General features: G+C 39.9%; 2 protein-coding genes across 3 annotated transcripts in view; one reads left to right on the top strand and one right to left on the bottom strand.

Annotated features, from left to right (window-relative positions):
- rap1gds1 (RAP1, GTP-GDP dissociation stimulator 1) overlaps window positions 1-2722 on the bottom strand; it is a 33600-nt gene extending 30878 nt beyond the window's left edge. For both annotated transcript variants that reach the window (XM_040140904.1, XM_040140905.1), the window contains exon 1: window positions 2347-2722. In XM_040140904.1, the coding sequence (XP_039996838.1) occupies window positions 2347-2350 (4 nt within the window). In that variant the 5' untranslated portion in view covers window positions 2351-2722. The remainder of the gene's footprint in view (window positions 1-2346) is intronic.
- A 4043-nt stretch (window positions 2723-6765) lies between these two features.
- Window positions 6766-20026, top strand: slc1a1 (solute carrier family 1 member 1). The gene is made up of 12 exons (XM_040140984.1): window positions 6766-7010; window positions 9670-9810; window positions 13290-13382; window positions 13614-13728; window positions 14664-14706; window positions 14862-14957; window positions 15392-15576; window positions 16481-16588; window positions 17584-17706; window positions 17912-18106; window positions 18776-18910; window positions 19015-20026. The coding sequence occupies exons 1-12, from the start codon at window positions 6911-6913 to the stop codon at window positions 19253-19255; spliced, it is 1575 nt and encodes a 524-aa protein (XP_039996918.1). The 5' UTR covers window positions 6766-6910; the 3' UTR covers window positions 19256-20026.
- The last annotated feature ends 2513 nt before the right edge of the window (window positions 20027-22539 follow it).

Genomic DNA, 22539 nt, shown 5'->3' with positions numbered 1-22539 from the left:
TCATGTTACATGCAACATGTTGACATAATGCCCATTGGCATATGGCTAACATTAAGGTCAAACTTTGTCCAAGGTTACACTCACTAGCTATGCCATTCATTTACAACCACTCTGTGGATATCTTCCAATTTAACATTAGAACAAGTTACAAATGCATAGTACCTAATATTTTTGGAGACTGTTTATGAAGCACTGGTAGAACGAGTGCTAACCTTGAATTCAACATCCTGGTACAGGCATCTCGGTTTTAAAAAAAAAATCTTAGCTAAACTGGTCAGCACAGCCAGTGATGTCACAGGGAACCAGCTGGGAGATTTGTATTCAGACAGATACTACCCACCCACTCATCAGTTTGCACTGCTGCCTTCTTGGGGGCGATTTATAATTCCTCTGGCAAAAAGAATATTAACAAACAGTCCTTTATTTCCAATGCAATTTAAAACATATGAATATGAAATTGGAGATTTAATGTTTGGAGATTTAAATTTCATTTGTTATATTTAACTGATGGCTACCTACACTTGTAGTTTATCGGAGCTACCAAAGCTAACTTCTTGTCTCAACAGTCAACAAAATGAGGAACCTGCAAACCAGTTGTAGCTGAAACATCTTGTCCCCTTGATTTTGTGAACAGCTCTTCTCCTGTATATGTCTGCTTGACTTGTCTTCTTTCTTCTTCTCTTTACTCCAATCTGCTGTACTGCCAGCCATGTTAACCACTGTAACTGAATCAATAATTTATAACTGGTGTGCATCCATCACATGCTATGACAAATGATTAGGTTATCATTCCTATTATTGTTATTAATAAGCAAAAGAAACTAATTACAGGCTAACTGATACCTCATAACATCATATATTAGTGACTATGAGCTTAATGAACATCAGAAATGTTAAACAGAGTTGCATTCTGTAATATTTGACAACTGCTCCACATTTCCATTAAAGTTGCTTTACTGGCTCTATACTCTATATAGATCTATTTACAGTCTGATCCAATAGACTGATATTAATACATGATTAATACCTATTAATTAAACAGTTTAAATGCAACACATGTGTTGTAGACAGCGTGATGTTTATTCCATAGGTCTATACAGCTCTGCTTTGGTTGCATTTTGATTCAGAGCCCAGTTTTCAGTTCAGTCTGTGCAGTCTACATTCTGGGCATAAACCTGATTAGGACTGACCTGTCGTGTTTGGTCCAGAATGCACTTTAAATTAGTCTAGAGGCTGACACACATCTCCTATGTTTTCTTGATAATCAATAGAGACTAAGATAATGCTATGACTTGTTGAAGTAACACTGGGAATTTTCTAAACGGTCACTCCAGCATTGTGCCTACAAATCAGGTGATGCTACATTGCATAAGGGTTGCAGACACTGTTGCAGTGACCTGGTTGTTTCTGTCAGTTGCTGGTGCACTGCACAACCCACACATCCATCCCTCCATCCCGGGATGTCTTATATGAAATAACATGAGTGATTCCAGCCTGGGCTTATATCCTTGCAAAATACCTCATAAACTGTCAAACAAACATTGTTGTAGATGCAATTCAGGAATGCCACTGCCTCGTAGGGACACTATCTTTTCTAATGTGATGGATACAGAGGTACTGTTTAGAGAATCTACAGCAGGCTTTTAATGTTGATCTGTATTAAATTTCATGAAGATGCAGTACTCGCGTAGTCATAAGCCTCTACTCAAACAACCAGTAACCAGTGTTTGTCTCTCATAGAGAACCAGTACAAACAGTAAAACTATGGAGAGCAGTGCAGTATAAACAGCAACACACACTGGGCTGCTGGATCCTATTGCATAACAGCTGTGGAGATGGAGGAGTGCCATCCACACCATCAACAGCACACTACCATTTCTGGGGATGTACATTCATGTAGCAACTGGGACCTTTATTTCAAGTCCCAGTTCAATTACATCTGGCAAGAACAAAAGGCAATGAGAATACATAATATTTGCAGAGCTAGCACTGCTAAAGGGAAAAAACAAAAAATGACGACCACTAAGAGCGGATAGTGGATGGAGTCAGGGAAGGTACCCCACCCGAGCACTGAGGCAGACACGCACACACACGCGCACGTACACACGAGCTAGGAAAAGCCGACTTTTCCCATGACTGTCGTTAGAATAATACAGCAGAAAACTATGCGGGTCAACGAAATGCTATTCTGGCATTAATGCACGATACATCACGTTAACAGTCAATCATATGTGACTGCTTGCAGGCGTTTTCACGATAACCATCTATGGTTTAAATAAATGGTGAAAACAGTTCTTGTCAGCGAACTCGGCGCAGAGTGAGCTGGTTAGCTAGCTGTCTACTCACCCATCTTAGCAGGATGTTGCTCCGGAAAATAAACCGGGGTGCTAAGCTCTCCAGGGCAGCTGTAAACCGAGTCGTACTAGCCGCAGGCCCCGCTTTCCCCACACTGTTCGTCCCTTAAACCGCCTCAAACTGGTGAAGTTAGCGGGTTTAGGTTAGCTAGCTAGCTAGCCAGTTAGGAAGCGACAGCAGCCGCCGGGCCGGTCGGGCAGTCCCGCTTAGATGGATGCTGCTGTGCAGCGGCCTGTACACCGGCTGACTACCAGGTTAACACATCTGACTTCCTCTCATATTCACACCAACAGTCAAGACCTGCTGGCTGGCGCTCCCCCGGACGACTGGCTCAGTCTCATGCCACAGTCATTTCGCCCAGAGAGCATCGAGAGAAGGACTTCCGGACCCAGCCTTCAAAATAAAACCTTTTTTTTTTTTTTTTTTAAAGGAAGACGGTGTGATCTGGTATAGGACACATCGCCGGTAGGTGGCAGCTGGAGACATCTAAGAGCATAAACCAGATGCCAAGCAGTGTTTAAGAACACTCAGACATCTGAGATTTGACACTCAGCGGGCAAAATGCATTGCACTGAAAGGATTTGATTTGGGAAAAACAAACACTACACAAACTTATAATAAACTGGACTCCTAGTTGACAAAATAATCTCACCACGAGGTCCACTCAGTAGCTGCTCTGGAGCTTTTGATTATCAGAACTCAGACTGGACTAGCATTACAATGTGCAAAACATAAACTACTGTAAATACACATCAGTCAAAAATGGAAGACAGCCAGTGTGACTGATGCAGTGTATTTTGACCAGAGGATGACTTAAGTAGTTAAGTAGTTCTAGGGGTTCTTCCATCTCTTATGGTCTACATCATGTCAGTTGAGATGCATGGTACTGAAATATGTCCAGTCTCTGGACCAAAAGGACAAAAGGAGTCACAAAACGAAGTACAAATATATTTATCTCCTGTTAGTATCAATATTGGTGACACAGGCTTACAAAGTATAATGTATTCAAACATTACTATTTTAAGAGGACAAAAAGTACCATATGAGAGTTTTAGCCTTCTTTGAAGAGGCTTCAATGCACACTTTTCATTACCTAGCTAATCTATCTGAAACCAGTTTATGATGGTCATTGCTGGTCCCTGATGGTAATGTACTTGAACCTTGCTGATCAAGCAGGTAATCCAGTTTGTCACATTTTGTTATAAAACAAAAAGTTCTCTTTACAGCTAAATCGTTTTCTTAGATGAGCAACCGTGTTCCCCTTGAAAAGATCACATATAGTCTGAGAAAAGGATAAAATACCTTCTTAAAGATATGGCAGTCTTATTTGGATTATTTTTGGGTTGCTCACTTTGTCATTTTAGCAAGTTTTTAAGTCATCAGGAGGACCCCGCCAATGGGCTGTTTGACCCCATGTACCCGTTCTATGTGTTATAAAAAAGGTATTTATGTACACCATCAGTAATGGTCATGTTATGCTTCATGTTCAATTTCATAAAACCATGGCTCTGTTGCTGGGAGGAGACAGTGGGAGTGTGTCTGGTCAGGAGACCCAGAAGCAGGCTGGCACCAACAGTGGGCAGTCTGTTACCAACGCATGCAGATGCAACTAAGTTCAGGTCGAAGTCAGCCGCAGCAAAGCCTCAGAAGAAACAGGAGCCCATAGCAGCCACCTTCAAGGACTCATTTGTGACTTTGAAATGAGTTCCTGGAGTACAAATAGATAAAAGTCACTGGAGACTAACATTTACAGCCCACAGTTCAAAACTGAGGGATGAAATGAGCAACATACTAAGACTTTGCATTTTCTAAGGTTATCGCCTCCCACATATGCAACCCTGACTTAAAGTCATCACGTCTATATTGTATGATTCTGCGCCTCATGATATAGGTCCAATGTCAATGCAGGGACCTGTGTGACCTTTATGTAGCCAGGCAGATGGTAAGACTTGTGGATGGGCATGTAACACGTCTGACTTTCACGCAGGAGACTAGAGTTTGCATCTCACCACAGGCCTGAAATATACAGTGATACAGCCAGAGCTGTACGATTGAGTTCAAGTCCGGGTTGTGCCTGGGCCACTCAAGGACATTCACAGAGTTGTCCCTAAGTTAGTCCTGCATTGTCTTTGCTGTGTGCTTAGGGTCATTGACCTGTTGGAAGGTGAACCTTTGGCCCCCTCTGAGGTCCTTAACATTCTGGACAAGGTTTTCATTAAGGATATCTCTGTACTTTGCTCCATTCAACATTCCCCAAACCCTAACCAGCCTCCCGGTCCCTGCTACTGAAAAAAAAAAAAAAAAAAACCCCACAGCATGATGCTGCCATCACCTTGCTTCTCTGATCGGATGGTACTGGGAAGGTGATGAGCGGTGCCTGGTTTCCTCCAGACCTGACACTTAGAATTGAGGTCAACAGTTCATTCTTGGTTTCATCAGACCAGAGAATATTGTTTCTCACAGTCTGAGAGTCCTTTAGTGGCAATTTTGCAAACTCCAAGCAGGCTTTCCTGTGTCTTTCACTAAGGAAAGGCTTCCTTCCAGCCACTCTGCCATAAAGCCCAGATCAGTGGGGTTCTGCAGTGATGGTTGTCCTTCTGGAAGTTTCTCCCCATCTCCACACAGTATCTCAGGAGGTCAGCCAGAGTGACCATCAGGTTCTTCCTCACCTCTCTTACCAAGGTCCTTCTCCCCCTATTGCTCACTTTGGCCAGGCGGCCAGCTCTAGGAGAGTCCTGGTTGTTCCAAACTTATTCCATAGAAGAATTATGGATGCCACTGTGTTCTTGGGAACTTTCAGTGCAGCAGAATTTTATTTATTTATTTATTTATTTATTTATTTAGTTAATTAATTTTTTTTTTTTTTTTTTTTTTTTTTTTTGTAGCCATCCCCAGGTCTTGAGCAGTTCCTTCAACCTCATGACCTGGTTTTTGCTCTGATGCACTGTCAGCTGTGAGACCTTATATAGACAGGTGTGTGCCTTTCCAATCATGTCCAATCAATTGAATTTACCACAGGTGGACTCCAATCAATGTTTAGAAACATCTCAAAGACAATCAAGAGAAATGAGAGGCACCTGAGCTAAATTTCAAGTATCATAGCAAAAGGTCTGAATAATAATGTCAATGTGATAGTTCAGTTTTTCCTTTTTAATAAATATGTGAAAATTTACAAAATTCTGTTTTGAATTCTGAATTGAGTGTAGAAAAATGAGGGCAAACATTCATTTAAACAATTTTATCGTTGAACTAAAAGTTTTTATTCTTTTTTTATTGAAATATGATCAGTTTACTACAGTGTTTTGATCAGTTTTATAGTTGTGTTTACAAACATTACTGATCAAAATAAACTTTAAGCAGCATCATAAAAGTTTTATCACTGAGTTAATATTTAACTACTCCCTGTATTAAGAGCAGTCAAACAGTTTGAGAGTGATAGCCTGTTCTAATCCTGTGTTTTCAGTTTTAATACTTAGGGGTGGGTTTAGAAACTTTTGGATGGACTGGCCAGACTGGAGCAAAGTTTTAAAGAAGGGGGCGTATTTTTTAAATGAGTAAAAATGTATTAGGACTCACCCATAGACCTAAGTTCTTGGCAATAATAAACTGTACATTATCAATTGTTACATTTTTTTATACAGTGTAATATATGAATGGCAAACAAACAACTGTAAATATTTTAATATGAAATTATTTCAACGAAGAGCTAATATTTGTAACACCAAATAGCTTAGAGCATAGGACAGATAATGAGGGAATGGGCCCCTGGACACAGGCTTATAAAAGGGCCCCTATCCCTCCTACAAAGAACAAGACACCCAGAGTGAGAGAGTGGTTGTTTTTCATCTCATTATGGTCATTTTGCATCTCTTTGTGGTTGTTTTTTCATCACGTCTTTGTGCTAGTTTTAATATTCACTTTCCAAAAAAAATGAAAACAGTCATATATACAGTGATACCGGTCAAGGGGTCCTCAGCCCATTCAATACTACATCCACGATACTAATAAGTATGTCACCCCTTCTGAAGGCGGCAGCAAGGACTAGGTTGAACTAGGTTGTACTTTGTTCAGCTGGGTTGAACTTTCACCCCTGCACACACGCCAGCTCGCCAAGCGGCTGGCAGAACTGCGTGTGTGTCCATTGTGTCTGAAAGAACCATTTCATCTACCTGCACAGGAGGAAACCTGTGCTTTAGCTATGGTTCCTCTCTGTTATTCTTAATTCCCCTGCCTACCACGCAGGCTGGTGTCACTCATACTCAAGGAGAAAATGTCAGAGACACCTTGTGTGGGGGAAGGGTAGTGAAGGGAGAAGGCGACTGTCTCCCTCCCTCCCTTCCTCCTTTCCTCCCTCTCTCTCCCCACACACACTCCCTCCCTCACACCAATGCTGGCTATCAGCAGTGTCTGACGGCTGCCTACTTTGCTATTGCAACACAGCTGGTCCTCCATCCCTGTCTGCCTCGTCTGCCTCTGACATCCCGGCTGCAGGAGTCTTTTGTGTCTCCACGGGGGCCATTGTTGTTTCTCCCCATTTTGGAGTATAAGCAACACCATGGAGATGATGGGCAACAAAGAGCGACGAGGCGTGAATTTCAAAGGCTTGCTGAAGAGGAATTGGCTTCTGATTGCCACGATTTTATCAGTGCTGCTCGGTATGTGGAAGCCCCCTTAATGTCTGCTCATGTATGCTGAGAGAATGAGACACTTTCACCGTCACTAGTGCCATTTTTTACTTATCTTCATTGCTGTTTACACATCTATCCCTCCCTTGTTATTTTTCATTCAGTCTTGCTTTCTGCTGCTGTCACAGCAACAGAAATGTTAAACGTGTGCTAAGGGATACAGTACATGCATTGCATCTCATAATTATATTTCTTAGGAGAATGGAGGATGGATACTGAGTGTGATGTTATAGGAGACATAGCCCCTGTCCTCCAGAGGCAAAGAGCAGTTTTCTCCCCCTGTGTCTGGACGTGTCTCAGTCAAACGTGACCAGACTGAAGTGACAGCTGATGCTACATCTATGTGAGGAGTCCCAGCACTGTGGCAGTGCAGCACAGTGCACAGTAATAGCCATCTGCAGGTGCAGGTTCAAATGCTTTCAAATGTATATTAGAGAAAGGTTTCAACATTTTTGGAAATGCTTTTTTTTTTTTTTTTCTGACAGTGAGATTTGAAGATGGATAATAATCTCATGTCTGTATGTTAACTACAGAGCTTGAGTCAGGACATGGTTAGCCTAGCTTAGCTTAAAGACCAGAATCAGGGGAAAACAGCTAGCCTGGCTCTATCCAAAGCTCAAAATTACACCTACCAACACCTCTAAAGCTCACTGATTAACACACTGTAGATCATTTGTTTAATTTGTACACAAACAGAAATGTAAAAGCAACAATTTGTTTGCACACACATTTTTGGCAGACAACAGTTTGTCCATCCACCCTTCTTTGCCATGTCTGACTATAGCGCAGTTTGCAAGATACAGTAAGTGAGCACAGGCTATTGTTTCGCTCTCTGTACAGGCACAATGGAATCAAACCCGAACAATCTCACTGTGACAACAGGGCTGCAGAAAGCCACTGGCTTTAGCTTTTGTTAGCCCAAAAAATTGCTCCTAATAGTTCCTTATCTAACTCCCTCTTAAATCACAAATTATGTTTTTATATTTTTGAATGTGTGTCGACTAAGCAAAATGAGATGCAGGATCGTTTGCTAATCAGTGAGCTTTAGAGGTGTTGGTAGGTGTATTTTTTTAAGTTTGGACAGAGCCAGGCTAGCTGTTTCCCCCTTCTAGTCTTTATGCTAAGCTAGGCTAATTGCCTCCCTGCTATAGCTCCATATTTCACACACAGACGTTGAAGTAGAATCAATCTTCTCCTCTCACTCTCAAAAAGAAAACAAATAAGTATGTTTAACTGCTTTACTGTTCTACTCCACCCAAATGTAATGACACACATTTGATATTTCATGAGACAAGGAATTGCCTGTTTATGTTTGAGTTGTTTCTGTGTTTGTGGTTTTTAGCAGTCTTAACTTCATTTATTATTTATTCTTTTTTAATTTTATTGATTAAGTATTTATGTCTACCTGAAAATAAAATGCATGTTTTTTTCTGATGCAGCACACATATCTGTTCTTGATAAAACCAACCTATATTAGATTACTAGCTAATCTCTCCCTCTTCTCCAACAAACATGGGCACGTCTTATGTTGCATCTTGTTTTTCTACAGGTGTAAAGCAGGTTACAGCAGGAAAGTCTGTCTTTGCTTGTTGTTCATTTATCTTAATGACTTCACTTTACAACAAGCCTCTCCCAGACTGCTTTTTTATTAGGCTAACCATCTGTTCATTGAAAGATATATTTTATTACATTGCAAAGAACATTCCTGCTGATTCCTGGCAATTTGTAGCATAAAAAGAAGTTTGTGTTGAAGGTAAAGTTCCAAAGTTTCTTCGGGCTTACTGTCCTTGTTTTTAACTACCGTCACCATACAGCGACTGCAGCCGTGAAATTAACAAGGACACAGCGCAATTGATTTCAAGCACCCAAAAAAGAGACCCAGCATGTTTCAGAGCTGTGGGCAGGTGCTGCAATGTAGGCCTGCAGATAAAGACATGCTGATGTGCCTCATCAACATACAAGTAAAGTAAAAGCATCTACCATTTTGACACATGTGCCGACTGCAGGCAATATGTGTTGTGTGTTTGTAGTTTTATATTTTATATTTTAAACCAGCTAATGCAGCTTTGAGCGTGCACTATGTGCCCCCAATGACTGATTAGTTGGGGGTTATAGATTCAGGTTAGAGAACTGGACTGAACAGCTCCACCTGTCAAGAGTCTGACGCCCTGCTAAACCTGATAGACTCTGTGAGCCACTTACAAGCCAGTCACACGGTATACATACAGTAGGTCACGTTTTGATGCCTAAATGTGGCTGTGTCATCCAGCTACAATTTGCTGTGTCATCCCAGTCTTTTACAAGCATCTTTAATTGTGTTCTGTTGTGTGTGATAACAAAGATGGTGGTTTGGAGCCATTACTAAAATCCCTGAGTGGCATATACGTGGCATTTAAAGCTGTAAAATGTATAAAGTTTAATATACACTAATGTGTATTGTGCCTCATAAAGTCCATGTGATAAAATACCACTGACCTGTAAAACAATGGCACTGCGTCGGTTGCCAATGCAGTGGTAACACCGATTAAAATGTTCCTTATAATGAAGTTGCATTGCACTCCACATGTGTATATACAGCTATAACAGATGATCCTTATGACCTGACTCTGTCTTTCTCCTGATCTTTCAGGGATCAGTTTGGGTGTTGTGGTCAGAGAGTATGCGTCCCTCTCCCATCTCCACAAGCAGTATTTTGGCTTCCCAGGAGAGGTCCTAATGCGAATGCTGAAGCTGGTCATCCTTCCTCTCATCATTTCAAGCATGATAACAGGTAACATAAATCTAACCTCTGCGTTAGAAAAAACGGAGATCAGGAAGTCTTGAAGTAATAAGTGAATGTCTGTTTGCCTTAAATTGAATATAGCTTTTGAGGTTCATGTAAACAGGTTCATAGTAAAGGTTTTATTTATTTATCCAGTAAACAAAATGAACAAGTCACCAAAAGTTCATCAGTTTCCTGCAGGTGAGCACCAGCCCAGTGTCTCTACAAATTCTGGTTGTATGGGACAGATCTGCAGTGAGTGCCTGCACGGCACCCTTTGAATAGCGTGGTGGACTGTTGACATCAGGCAGGTGGATGGGTGTGTGCGTGTCTGACTTTGATGCAGAAGAGTTCTTGTTTTACCACAGTCTTTCATTTACATTATCCAAATTTTTAGTTGCCTAACCCCAACAATACTTAAACACTGGCTTATTTACAACAAACAAAACCTTTACCAAACCTAAAAAATACTCTAGTTGCCATGTGCAGACATTATAAAAGGAACTAACTCTAAAGACTATGCCTTTGGGCATTAAAAAAATATGTCAGTATTATATTTGGCCATATGGTCAGAGTAACCATGGATACATAAGCAGTGTATGGACAGGAGAGGTGAAACAGCAACAATTTTGATAAACAAAACGTCATGTAGGTCATGATCCAGCCATCAAAATGTGAGAAGTTGCAATTTGAAGACGTCACTTTGTACTGCAGAACAGTCACACATTTGCAGGAGTTAATAATTAGCACTTGCTTGCAAGCTATGTCGAAATGGAGTTATACTGAAAGACAAAGACAAATGTATTGTGTGTAGCTGCATTAGTCTGCAGCTACACACAATACATTTGTCACCAGGGCTGATAGTAATCTCCACTAATGAGATGCACTCAGAGTGTGACAGTCTGTGCACGGTTTTAGTTTGTTGCTGTCTGTGTGCAGTGAAGTTGAGATAACAATGTGTTTTTTTTTACGTCTCTCAGTTCTGGCATCTAGACAGAGAAAACATCACAAAATACACAAGAAGACAATAGGATAAGTGATACTACAGGTGACTGTTATTGAAGAATGTCATTTAGGAGCTGCATTACATCTGCTCTGACTGTTACTTTCGCCACATCCACAGCAGCATAGCGAGGCTCCCTGCTGGAATGGAACTAGGCAGTTGGTTCTTATGGCTCATAGCTGCAAAATGAGGAAAAACAATATGGCATATTTCATACGAGCTTCAGATTTAAACTTCACAGTGATAATGCAGAACGGCAGATAGCTGCCTTGATTGGTTTTTCCTTTAGCTTGGGCCAAACCAACTGAGCAGAATTCATATAACCCTACTACTGATTAGAAAAGATTTCTATTGTCCCCATGTTCCCATGCAGTCTGTTGGATTAATAAACTCCTGAGATATTGGCTCATTGCACATTGGCGACCACGCCGAGGTTTACAAGTAGATGAGAATAGGGGCTTTAGAAAGTGGTGCTCGAACATGGAGATTTCCATCATATTAACTAAACGATTTTTTCATGAAAATAATGATAATGGGGACCAGCTCTAAGCGGCTATGGGAGACTGCAAAGGCATTTCTAAGAGTCTGTTATTTCATATCTGTCGAACAGGAAAAATAATTCTGTTTTGAGACAGCAAGAAGTGGAGAAGGAATTAAAAGCAGCAGAGACAACTCAAATCTCACTAAGATGCAGAAAAATAGGTCAGAATTGAATTCAGAGAAAAGTGGGAAATTCCCAGAATGATGGAATGGTTCAAAGAATTGAAGAACAAACTTATCTTGCATTCAAGTGAAGTTGACAACTGTAGTTTTGCATCTATGCACCATCTACCTCAAAAAATGTCACTGGCTTATATCAGTCTAATCCTGGAGAAAGGATAAGGACCTAGAAGATGCAGCGTCATATAGACCAGTTTTGCTCATTAATGCAGAACCAAAGAGTTTGGCTAAGATTTTAACTCGGAGGCTAGAAAATGTTTATAGTTTTTACAGCCACTGTGGTGAAACCTGAGCAGACAGGTTTTATGAAGGGAAAAACTTCTTCAGTAATTATCTACCTGGGTGTGAAAACAGCCCCTCTCCTATGGAACTAATAAAACTGCACTTCAGCTCCGTCATTGCAAACATGAAGCATGAATTTGGCAAGAAAGTGGGACCAGCTAAATATACCACAGACTCTTTATCCCAAAAACCATAAAATCCTTAAATACATCCCTTTTAGAAGAGATCCTCCCACAGCTTTTACCAGGCATATTCGTTTCATGTATGATAAAACCTTTAACCCGGAATGAGATAATTCTACGGAACACATAAGAAAACAATGGCAGAAGAATTCAGAACAACAGATAGATGAAAAGAGCTGGAGATCAGCTATCGGGAACAGTCTTAATATATTTAGCTGTTACGCTGACAGAGAGAGAGTTTAAAATACTCCTCCGACTGCATTGTACACCATTACTGAGGGCAGGCTGCGTCCACATTCCACCCCTCTGTATGAAATGTAACACAGAGTCTTATACTTACATCCATATGTTCTGAAAATGTCCAAAGATTCAGAACTCTTGGAAAGAAGTGAAGGAGAAAATAATAATATACTCATAATATAATTGGATATAACTTAGTGATGTCACCTATTTGTCTGTGTGTGTGTGTGTGTGTGTGTGTGTGTTTGTGTGCATGTGTAGAGTCTATTGTTTTGCTCAATTGCTATGTATGGAAAATTTGATTCTGTCAAATATGGACTGTAGCACATTTGTTGCAGTGTTACAGAACTGTCTAGGCATTTTGTTACAGTGTTTGTCCGTAATACCAGTTCCTGAATTGCTTGTTGTTACTGGGATTTCTTTTTCCCACCTGCGTACCAATATTTCCTACTGTGTAGCATTACTTACTCATAAATGTAGGAAGGCCTGTAGGAGTTGTATGTATAAGGCTTGGATCCAAATTTTCATGCCCAAACAAGCTGGAAGACGGGAGGTGGCACAGCACACATATATCCTGCTTGGGGATAATGTGAACGTTAAACCCTTCTGAACTCATCAGTTGTAGGTTCCTTGTAGTAATGATGCCAAACTGGCATTTGAAAGCAATATTTTTAGACTTAGTATCTTTAATTTCTCCTATGTTTTAGACCAAAAACTGTGGGGCTTTAGCATTTTCTTAAGTGCAAACTTTTATCTGAATTAGTCTCTAAACCAGTGTTTCATTGTATATGGAAACCATCTACAAAACAAAACACTAGGCATATCTGAATGGCATTATTTAGCTTTACAGCTGCTAATTTCATTTTGTCACTTACTGTATAAGCGTCAGGGCCGACTATTACATTGTGGCCTTTATTTTGAAGACTTGTTTCCATGTTCTCATCACCTTTCTATGCAATAAAGTCTGGTTGAAGTGGTAAAAGGTCTTGTGTTTTGATACCTGGCGGTGTGGCAAACCTTTGGTTTAGATTTGAATTAAACATTGAGCTTTTTGTGCACAGGTGTTGCAGCCTTGGACTCCGAGGTATCAGGAAAGATAGGCCTGCGAGCTGTTATTTATTACTTCTCGACAACCATCATTGCAGTTATTCTCGGTGAGCTCTCTCAAGCCTTTCCTCACTTCTCTGGTTCTCAGTACCACTGTATTTAAATTCTCCTGTTTAATTCAGTTGCTTTACAGTTACCAAGTCAATCAAATGGTGTCATGTAAAAGTGGTTGATGATCTTGATGATAATGTTGAAACATATTTGTCAGTTCCTGCTCTGCTATGAAACCTATTGTATAAGGTATACAACAGTATACTGAGTGTTGTCATCCGTTGCAGGAATTATTTTGGTGATGACTATCAAACCAGGAGTCTCTCAGACAGCTGAACACATTAACAGAGCAGGGACGACGCCCAACGTCACAACAGTTGACACACTCTTGGACCTCCTCAGGTGACCTCCCAGTCATGTGACTGAAGCTGCAAATTTTTCATGAACATAAAGTTACTTTTGTGTCCACTCAAATTCTGTGTCCACCTTCAATTAAAGCAAAAGTGTGTTTACTTGTTCCAAATGTCCACAGTCAAACTGCAATCAATCTGCCTCCACCCGGCTATTTCCCAAAGCCTCCCCATCTCTCTGTGTCTTTTCTGTGTCTATGTAGTCTCAATGCAATGAATCATACTAGAGCATGCACTTTAGGACAGTCTCTCTTCAAACGCATCCTCGGTGTTCCACTCAGCTGAACACACAAAAAGTGATGGAATACTTTCTGTGTTGTGTGTGTTCTGTTAAAGAGAGCTTCTTTTACTTTTCACACCTCCACACACCAGGCCCGTCAGTTTGTAGTCAAAGAATCTGTAATTCTCAACTCAAAAAGTAATGTCAACTGAAAACATTACATCAAATGGAAACATTACGTCAACTTGAAATGATAGGAACTCAGAATGTTACATTAACATGGAAAGTTGGTTCAGCCATCAGAAAGGGGTTTTTCAGGCCCTGTTACATGATTGACAAGTACTTTGTTTGTAGCATACTGAGGCCTTTAATTCCAGAGTTCTGAGGCTAAAATATCCAACCTTCAGTTTCTTGAATCAAAGGCAATTGCTTTTGTTGAAATCAATGTACAATATGTACTGAAATTCGAGTTCCCCAACAACTTTATATTGAAAAAATCATGTCATCCCTGGGGAAGGTATCTGCAAGTAACTGATTTTAGTGATTTTTAGCTCAATTTCCTCAAAAGAAGTTTTCCATATTCACAGTTTCTTTATGAATACGAAAATCATTCCCTCTTTGATTGTGACTTTCATCAAGAGTTGGTGCAATAACTCATCTGTCAAGGAATGATTTTAGTACACCAACCTTGTCTTTTTCATCAACAGAAACATGTTTCCAGAAAATCTGGTGCAGGCTTGTTTTCAGCAGGTAAGAGGGCATTGCACATCCATCACTCATTCCTGTTCCACTTTCTATTCATGTTCAAAGTTTCATTTCAACATACAGTCAAGTGAGTATACACATAGTGAGTATGGCCATGTGAACGTAACTGTGATTCTTTGAAACGTTACCAATTACACTAGTACAAGACTAAGCGCAAAGAGCTGGAGCCTCCATTGGTTTTGGCTGACACCACCACAGGTCCACCTCTCACAACTACTATCATGGCAGCAGTAGAGGTAAGGGTGCACGTTACTTTATTCTGTTCATCTAAACCAGTTACTACCTTAATGCTATCAATGCATTGTCTTGTTTGTCAAGCAAGCAAAGCTGCACTTGCACCAGAGTTCACCAGTGTTTTCTGTGGAAAATCCATTAACATGCCTGCTGGGGTTTTGATCTTTACATGACAACAATATGTCCTTGTTGATCCATCAGCTCCAGTCTAAGTTTCATGTTTCTGCACCTGGCAACCAGTGTCTCATCTAAATGCATCAGAAGTCCTAATAATGAGCCATAAGTGTCCACGGGTCAGTGGACTGTGATCCCGTAGAAAACATTTGCACAGCTTATCAATGGGTCCTTAGAGTCAACTAATGTGGTTGTGAAAGCAGCTTCCTGGCCTGGTCTTAGCTCACTGAATGAATCGCCTCCTTGTCTCCTCTCTTGGCAGAACATCACTAAGAACTATAAAATCATTGGGACATATTCGGATGGAATCAACGTTTTGGGGCTTATCGTGTTCTGTGTTGCTTTTGGCCTTGTCATTGGGAAGATGGGTGAAAAGGGACGCATCCTCCTGGAATTTTTCGATGCCCTGAATGAAGCCACCATGAAACTGGTCCAGATAATTATGTGGTATGTATAGAGTGAGCTACAGGTATGTATGGTGGCCCCTAAGGAAAAACCACATAAAAGAGAGAAAGCACAAACATTAATAGGCTATATCTCTTGTGTGTTTAATGTCAGCATGTGACACTATAGCATCTTAAAAGTGCCTCAACTGCAGTGGTGGAGGAGCTGTTCAGATCCTTTATGTAAAAAAAAGTAAAAATACCACAATGTAAAAATTATTAGCAAAAGTCCTGCAGTAAAAATGTTACTAGAGCAGAAGTATGTAAGTATTATCGGCAAGATATACTTAGTATCAAAGTTAGAGTACTCATTATCCAGAAGCCTTTGTGATATTTTTTTACAAATTATACTTGTAGATTATTATCACTGTAAGCAGAATTTTTAATCCAGTATCTGGCCAAGGTGAAGCCTAATTAGCTAGTTTGATCGTTTAATTATGCATCGTATTTTTAAAATTGTGATGGAGTAAAAGTACAATATTTTCCTCTGTAATTAGTGATGTAGTACAAAACAGCATCAAATGGAAATACCCATGTAAAATAGAAACACCTCCAAATTGTACCTATGTATAGAACCGAGGTAAATGTACTTAGCTGCGTTCTACCACTGCTTACTTGTTAGCTCGCTAGGCTAACACAATGTATTTCCAAAGCTATGTCTCTCTTTACCTTTTCCCACTGGGATTTTTGAAATACACAACACAGATGGCTGGAGCCAGTGAATTTTTGACATTCTTTTTTTTTAAAAACGACTTAGATAATTAATCAAAATTGTTACTGATAATTTTTCTGTTAATTTACTAATAAATCAATTCACTTATCATTTCAGCTGCAAGTCAAATACACAATATTTGCTATAATCTTAGCTTCTATACCCTAAATAATTCAAACTACTTGTGTTTTTTCAGCTACATGCCAATAGGGATCCTGTTCCTAATTGCTGCTAAGATCATCGAGGTGGAAGACTGGGAGATCTTCAAGAAGATGGGTCTTTACATGGTGACGGTACTGAGTGGGTAAGTTGTCCCATTACTCTGTATCCGCCTGTTCCAGACACTGGGATTTATGGTTGACATTTGGGCCAATTCTCCCTCCAGTGATACAGTAAAAGCTGAGCTCTGTGTGGGCTCTGATAAGGGCCAAGGACATTTAAAACTGCTCAACCTGCAGATAAAGTAATGAAAGCTTCGCTCACACCTCTAAATCTAACTGAAACCATTAAAGACTATACAGTAAATCCCGTTTAGTTGGGTCACAGGGTTAGTCAAAGGCTCGGGGTGTTCTTGTATTTTTTTTTAACAGTGTTCACACTTTCCGATAATGTTCTGAACTCGGCATTCAATGCCTGTAACAAAAAAAACAAAAAAACTTTTTGAATGTAAAAGACAAGAAAAATGTCTTCAAATTTGCCTATTTGGAAGCAGTGCAGCTGAAATCTATTGAGCGGTTAGAAACATCATTAGGGCTGTGAGAATTTGAGTGTCTTATAGTCACTAATAAGCTACTGACAGAGATCACACCTATTAATATTTATTAAAGCAAAAATTACTGGGTTGGAGTGGCAAGGTGGTATACGTCTTGGTTGGCCTTTTATTTTATTTCTTTTCTCACTCCATATTCATATCTTATTTCTGCCTTTGAAATAAAATATGAATATCCTATGAATATCCCGATGGCAAATGCACTAAATACTTGTGTAAGTGTGTGTTTAAAAAATTCTCTTTTAAATCCTTTATCCTTCTACCATGCATTCAATTTGTTCCAAAAAGAATGTGAAATTCCAGCTAACTTTTCACATGTCTTTTTCCACACAATATTTTGGTATGAAAAAGTTATGAGCCCATCAGGAGCGCAAAGGTATTGATATTGAGAGTCAAATCATCATATGATAATCTGGTGATTATTGTGATATGGAGTGTATCTATTTCCCTAAAAGTCTAATGTTGTGCTTGTAATTTACATTCTAGTAATTCCCCTCAATTAGATTGTTAATGTCTGTTTTGTCCCTCAGTCTAGCTATCCATGCCACCATCTGCCTGCCACTAATCTTCTTCCTCATTGTGAGGAAGAACCCATATACATTCACACTGGGAATGGCTCAGGCCCTGGTGACAGCACTCATGATCTCCTCAAGGTCAGAATCCTCCGAGTTCCTCGTTGTGCTTGTAAAGCTAAATCATATTCTGTATATTTCAACAGTCACACTACTCATGCATACACTACCTTAAAACAATATATAAATAGTTATATATTTAAATTCAGGGCAGCAGGGAAACAACTGTGTGACCTTATGGCACCAGCAAGCCAAACATCCACTGAGTTTGATGAATGTCTTCCAGCTCCGCTACTCTACCCGTCACCTTCCGATGCGCCGAGGAGAACAATCGCATCGACAAGCGAATCACCCGCTTCGTCCTCCCAGTGGGTGCCACCATTAACATGGATGGCACAGCGCTCTATGAGGCCGTAGCCGCCATCTTCATCGCACAGCTGAATGACTACACCCTGGATGTGGGCCAGATTGTTACCATCAGGTACAGTTCAGTTGCTCAGAGGCATTTATAACTGCAGGTTATGATGCGGTGAATTTTGTCTTTGACTGTGATCACACGTTGACAGCAAAAAACATAGACAAATATAACAGTGAAGCAAGAGATAACACAATTAAGTCAATATGTAAAATGCACTGTACAGCATGAATGATATTGCTAAGATATGAAAAACATCTACTGTATGTGGCCTGCCAACTAGTATCACTCCTATGCAGAGTGTAATCTAGAAATATAGTAATGGTTTCAATAGCATTGACAGAAAATAACTGGTAAATAACAGGTAATTTGTTTTAGATCCACGGGATTCGATTACCAGTGAGCTTTTAAGCAGATCTGTCTGCTTTCATTTCATATATTCATATATTTAATTTATATATTCATATATTGCATATAATTTCAATTTATGTCATCGAGTATGTTCTGTTATTTTTTACTCTACACAGCCTTAGTGTAGTGACTTTGTCAGCATCCTGTCTAGTTCACATTTAGATAACTGATGTTGCCCTGCAGAGTTTCTTGTGTCCTCTTATTTCAAACCTCTTGTTGGCATTTGGAGCCACCAATGTGCAATATTCTCTGATACAGCTTTAACGTTTCGTCTCTGCATTTTATTAAGAGGAATACTTGTGACATGGTGTCTCTTTGTTTCAGTATAACAGCAACGGTTGCCAGTATTGGAGCAGCAGGAGTCCCTAACGCTGGCCTTGTCACCATGGTGATAGTCTTAACAGCTATAGGATTGCCTGCAAGTGATGTCACTCTGATAGTGGCTGTGGATTGGCTCCTGTAAGTTCATCTGCTGTCCTTTTATTTGGACTGTTTTTCCTACTTAAAAGTTTAAATTCTAACAAGGCCGATGCTGTAGATTTATTTTGAGTGGTGTGTTTCAGGGATCGGTTCCGTACTATGATCAACGTGCTGGGTGATGCTTACGGAGCTGGTATCGTTCAGAAACTATCCAAGAGGGAACTGGAGAGGATGGATCTGACATCAGACGTGGACGTCGCCAACCCCTTCGCTCTGGAAGCTACTTTGGATGACGAAGAGTGCGAAAAGAAATCCTACGTGAACGGAGGCTTCACCGTCGACAAGACAGATGCAATCTCCTTCACCGAAACCTCCCAGTTTTAGCCTCTGGCTGGCTCAGAGTTGCAGAGAAAGTGCCATGTTGCTAGGGATGTAAAGCAGAAAACCTTCCATCATGTATCAGCACCATGCTAAGAGAGGAAAACTATCCAACCAGACCCATCCAAGCTCAGACATCAGCAATAGCGGCCTCCATCAAGGTTATCCAAGATGGTCACCCTTCACGTCGGACATTTACAACCACGACTAGATTAAAGTGCTTCCCTCTTACTCAAATTGTGCCAAGATTAAGAAAAGTCAGTCTTCTTTTGATTAAGAGTGTGTTCTTTCTTGCAAAGATGCACTCGAAAGAAGAGCTTTGTGTTTGTGTGTGTGTGTGTGTGTGTGTGTGTGTGTGTGTGTGCGTGCGTGCGTGCGTGCATGAGGATATTCTTTTTGGACGCATCTGAGCTGTGTGTATGTACTTTGCAAAAAAAGGAAAATAGAAATGTAGTCCTATGTGCTTTATTTGCTCCTTGATTAGATATGATTTCTCTAAAAATGCCTGAATGATCTTTTTTGTGTGGCTGTTGTTAAATGTCTATGTCCCATGATGCACTGCTTGTATATCTATCTGTATATTGAAACTGTGCCAAACATATAAAGAGTTTTTTCACCGAGTTGCATGAGGCAATATGTTAAAGAAATGGTGATCGCTGGCTGCAGACTGAATTTTTTTATGGAGATTTCCCAGAGACTGGCGATGGTCAACAAAGGCTTATGAAGTCAATGAACACTGTGAAACTTGAGGAGATTTTTTCAGAACCAAATCACTAACACTTATTGATGCAAGTATAATAATCCTAAATAGTGTCTGTGTTTAGACAGCGTGGGAAAACTTAAAGTATATTAGATACCCCTGATTGTACTTTCTCAAACCAGACCATTTTAATCGTGAACTAATGGATTTATATGTCAATAATCTGATAATCAACGTGTGTCTCTCTACGTGCTTTTTAAAAATGTCACTACTTTATTTTCACTGTGTTGAAGGGTTGAAATATGTTCAGATGCTATGGTAGCTCAGCTATGACACAGATACATGGCAAGCTTTCATCTGTTAATCAAAATGTAGCTGGTTATAAACATTTTTATGAAACAAGTCATGAAAACCTTAGGCGCATTTGGTCACCTGATAAAGGAATATTTTGACATTTTGGGAAATACACATAGTAAGTTTTTTGTCAAGAGTGAGCTGAGAACGATCGGTCACACTCTCATGTCTGTGCGTTACGGAGCATATTCCCCAAAATGTATTCCTTTAATACAAGATGCAAAAATGTAGGCAGTACATGAGTACAGCACCCTGATAGATAGCTACAACAGCTTTTTTCCTTTATGGTTACATTTCCAGGTTTTGACCAGGTTCAGAGAAGCAGTGTCATTTATAACACCTCAAAATGACCCAGCCCTGGGAAACATCTGGTTTGTAGCCACTGCTATAAGACTGCAAACAGGTAATTGCACCTGGAACATTTGCTACTGGGCTGTGTGAAAACAATATGATCAATGAAAAACTCTGAATAATTATTACATAACAATACAGGCACTTTTTGCATTAAGTAACATAGTCTGTTATTAACATGGTCTGTGCGGTCATGCCCACAATAAGCAGATTTTGATTTTGAAGGTCTTCAGCACCTATCAGTCCAGCAAAACCCTCTTTGCTAATAAATCTACATGTGCCGTATTCTTGTTACTGGCTAGTTAGCATGAGGACATGTAGGTTACTTTAGCAAAGGGAGAGGAGATAAAGGACCATACATGAGTGTTGTACATATATACAATGTTCAGCTTTGTTGGGAACTCTCACCATGGGAAAGTGACAAATTATCAGAGAAAATGTTGTAATAGCTAACTAGCAAGCCTATATAAATGTCAAAGTACTTTTCTTTTTTTCTTCTGAGCTTCTTGGTATATTTTTTGATGCTACAGTATATTTTGTATACTTAAAGCCTAGATGCGTAGTTAGCTTCTGACTAGCTAAATGTCGGTGCAGACAATTGTACAAGGCTATCATTGGCTAGTTGCACTGTCACAACATAACATAGAAAAAAGGCTAAAAAAAAATAGCGTTACAAATCTAAAATGGGCTAGTCTTCCATAGACAGCAATATTCACAATATCCCACGATAGTACCTTGTTGGGCAAAATTAACAACATATGCATAGTTTTGCTATTCTTACAACGATACTCTTGGCAGGACTAATGGCCGGTTTATGCTCTCTAAGAACCAGCTCATAAGACATGCAATGCAACCACATTGGAAACAAAAATGTTTACCATAGTGGAAGGCAGATTGAAAAAACAGCGGTGACTCTCTCACCTCCACAAAGCTGACCAATCACAGCGTGAAGTAATGCCACAAATGTCTGCACTTAAGGTAATGTTCCCTGGCTGCACTGTTACTTGTGATGCTCACAGCATAATTGTTGTCTTATGCTCTTTTATAGATACATATGCCCATGTCTGTAACAGAGCTGTGTATTTGAGTCCATGTAGCAGCTGGATATTTTGATGCCCGCACATACACATTCAGTACTTTAACTTGGAATTAGTGGCTAAAGGATGTTTGAATGGTGGAGTAAACTGAAATGGCATGACATGGGACCAACACTGGTATCACAATGATTGTACCACTGTGTACTATTGTACACTGTTGTACTTTTTATGCTATTCCTATACAATGTGTTTGAATAAATACAGCAGGTGTTCCTAGTGCTGGTCGCTCGACCACTGTTCCCAGCATGATAATCAATATCATCATTTCTAGGTTGAAGTATAACTGTCTACTTGGTTTCATTTCCAACATTCCTCGAGTCTGGCCAAATACATTTCCCAATCTCCTGGCAGAAAACACAATAATCATTGCAACACAACTTGGTGACCCTCATGTTGTTCATGACATGCAAAGTGAGGTATTCTAGAACTACAGACTCAGCAGATCTACCTGACTTGTACATCATCAAAAGAACACTGTGTGAACATGAGCCTGTCATTCATTACCAGACATCTACAATTTCCCTGGTAGTTTGTTGCTTGTGGAATAAATGAAAGTGCCAGAGTAGTTTACAGCACAATAACATATTGTACAATGTGTTCAATTCGAAGCTGGAGGTCATAAATTCCCCATTAGAGAGACATGCTAATTTTAACGGCCCAGCTTGGGAAAAATCAAATAACGACACCTGTGAAATTTTCTTTGGTGTATGTTAAGTACTGCTCCCAAATATACAGCTAATGTTTTTAATACTTAACGTTTAGTAGCTAGATTGACATATAAAATTAGC

This window comes from Xiphias gladius, chromosome 12 (assembly GCF_016859285.1).
Source record: "Xiphias gladius isolate SHS-SW01 ecotype Sanya breed wild chromosome 12, ASM1685928v1, whole genome shotgun sequence".
NCBI lineage: Eukaryota > Metazoa > Chordata > Actinopteri > Istiophoriformes > Xiphiidae > Xiphias > Xiphias gladius.
The sequence above is the reverse complement of the archived record's forward strand: the minus strand, read 5'-3'. Positions and strand labels throughout refer to the sequence as shown.

What these genes read in the sequence shown, in the direction of transcription:
- slc1a1 (XM_040140984.1), top strand. Translation starts at nt 6,911, where the DNA reads ATGGAGATGATGGGCAACAAAGAGCGACGAGGCGTGAATTTCAAAGGC. An exon ending in CATTTCAAGCATGATAACAG is followed by an intron (nt 9,811 to 13,289) that starts GTAACATAAATC and finishes TTTTGTGCACAG; the next exon opens with GTGTTGCAGCCTTGGACTCC. An exon ending in CTATCATGGCAGCAGTAGAG is followed by an intron (nt 14,958 to 15,391) that starts GTAAGGGTGCAC and finishes CTCTCTTGGCAG; the next exon opens with AACATCACTAAGAACTATAA.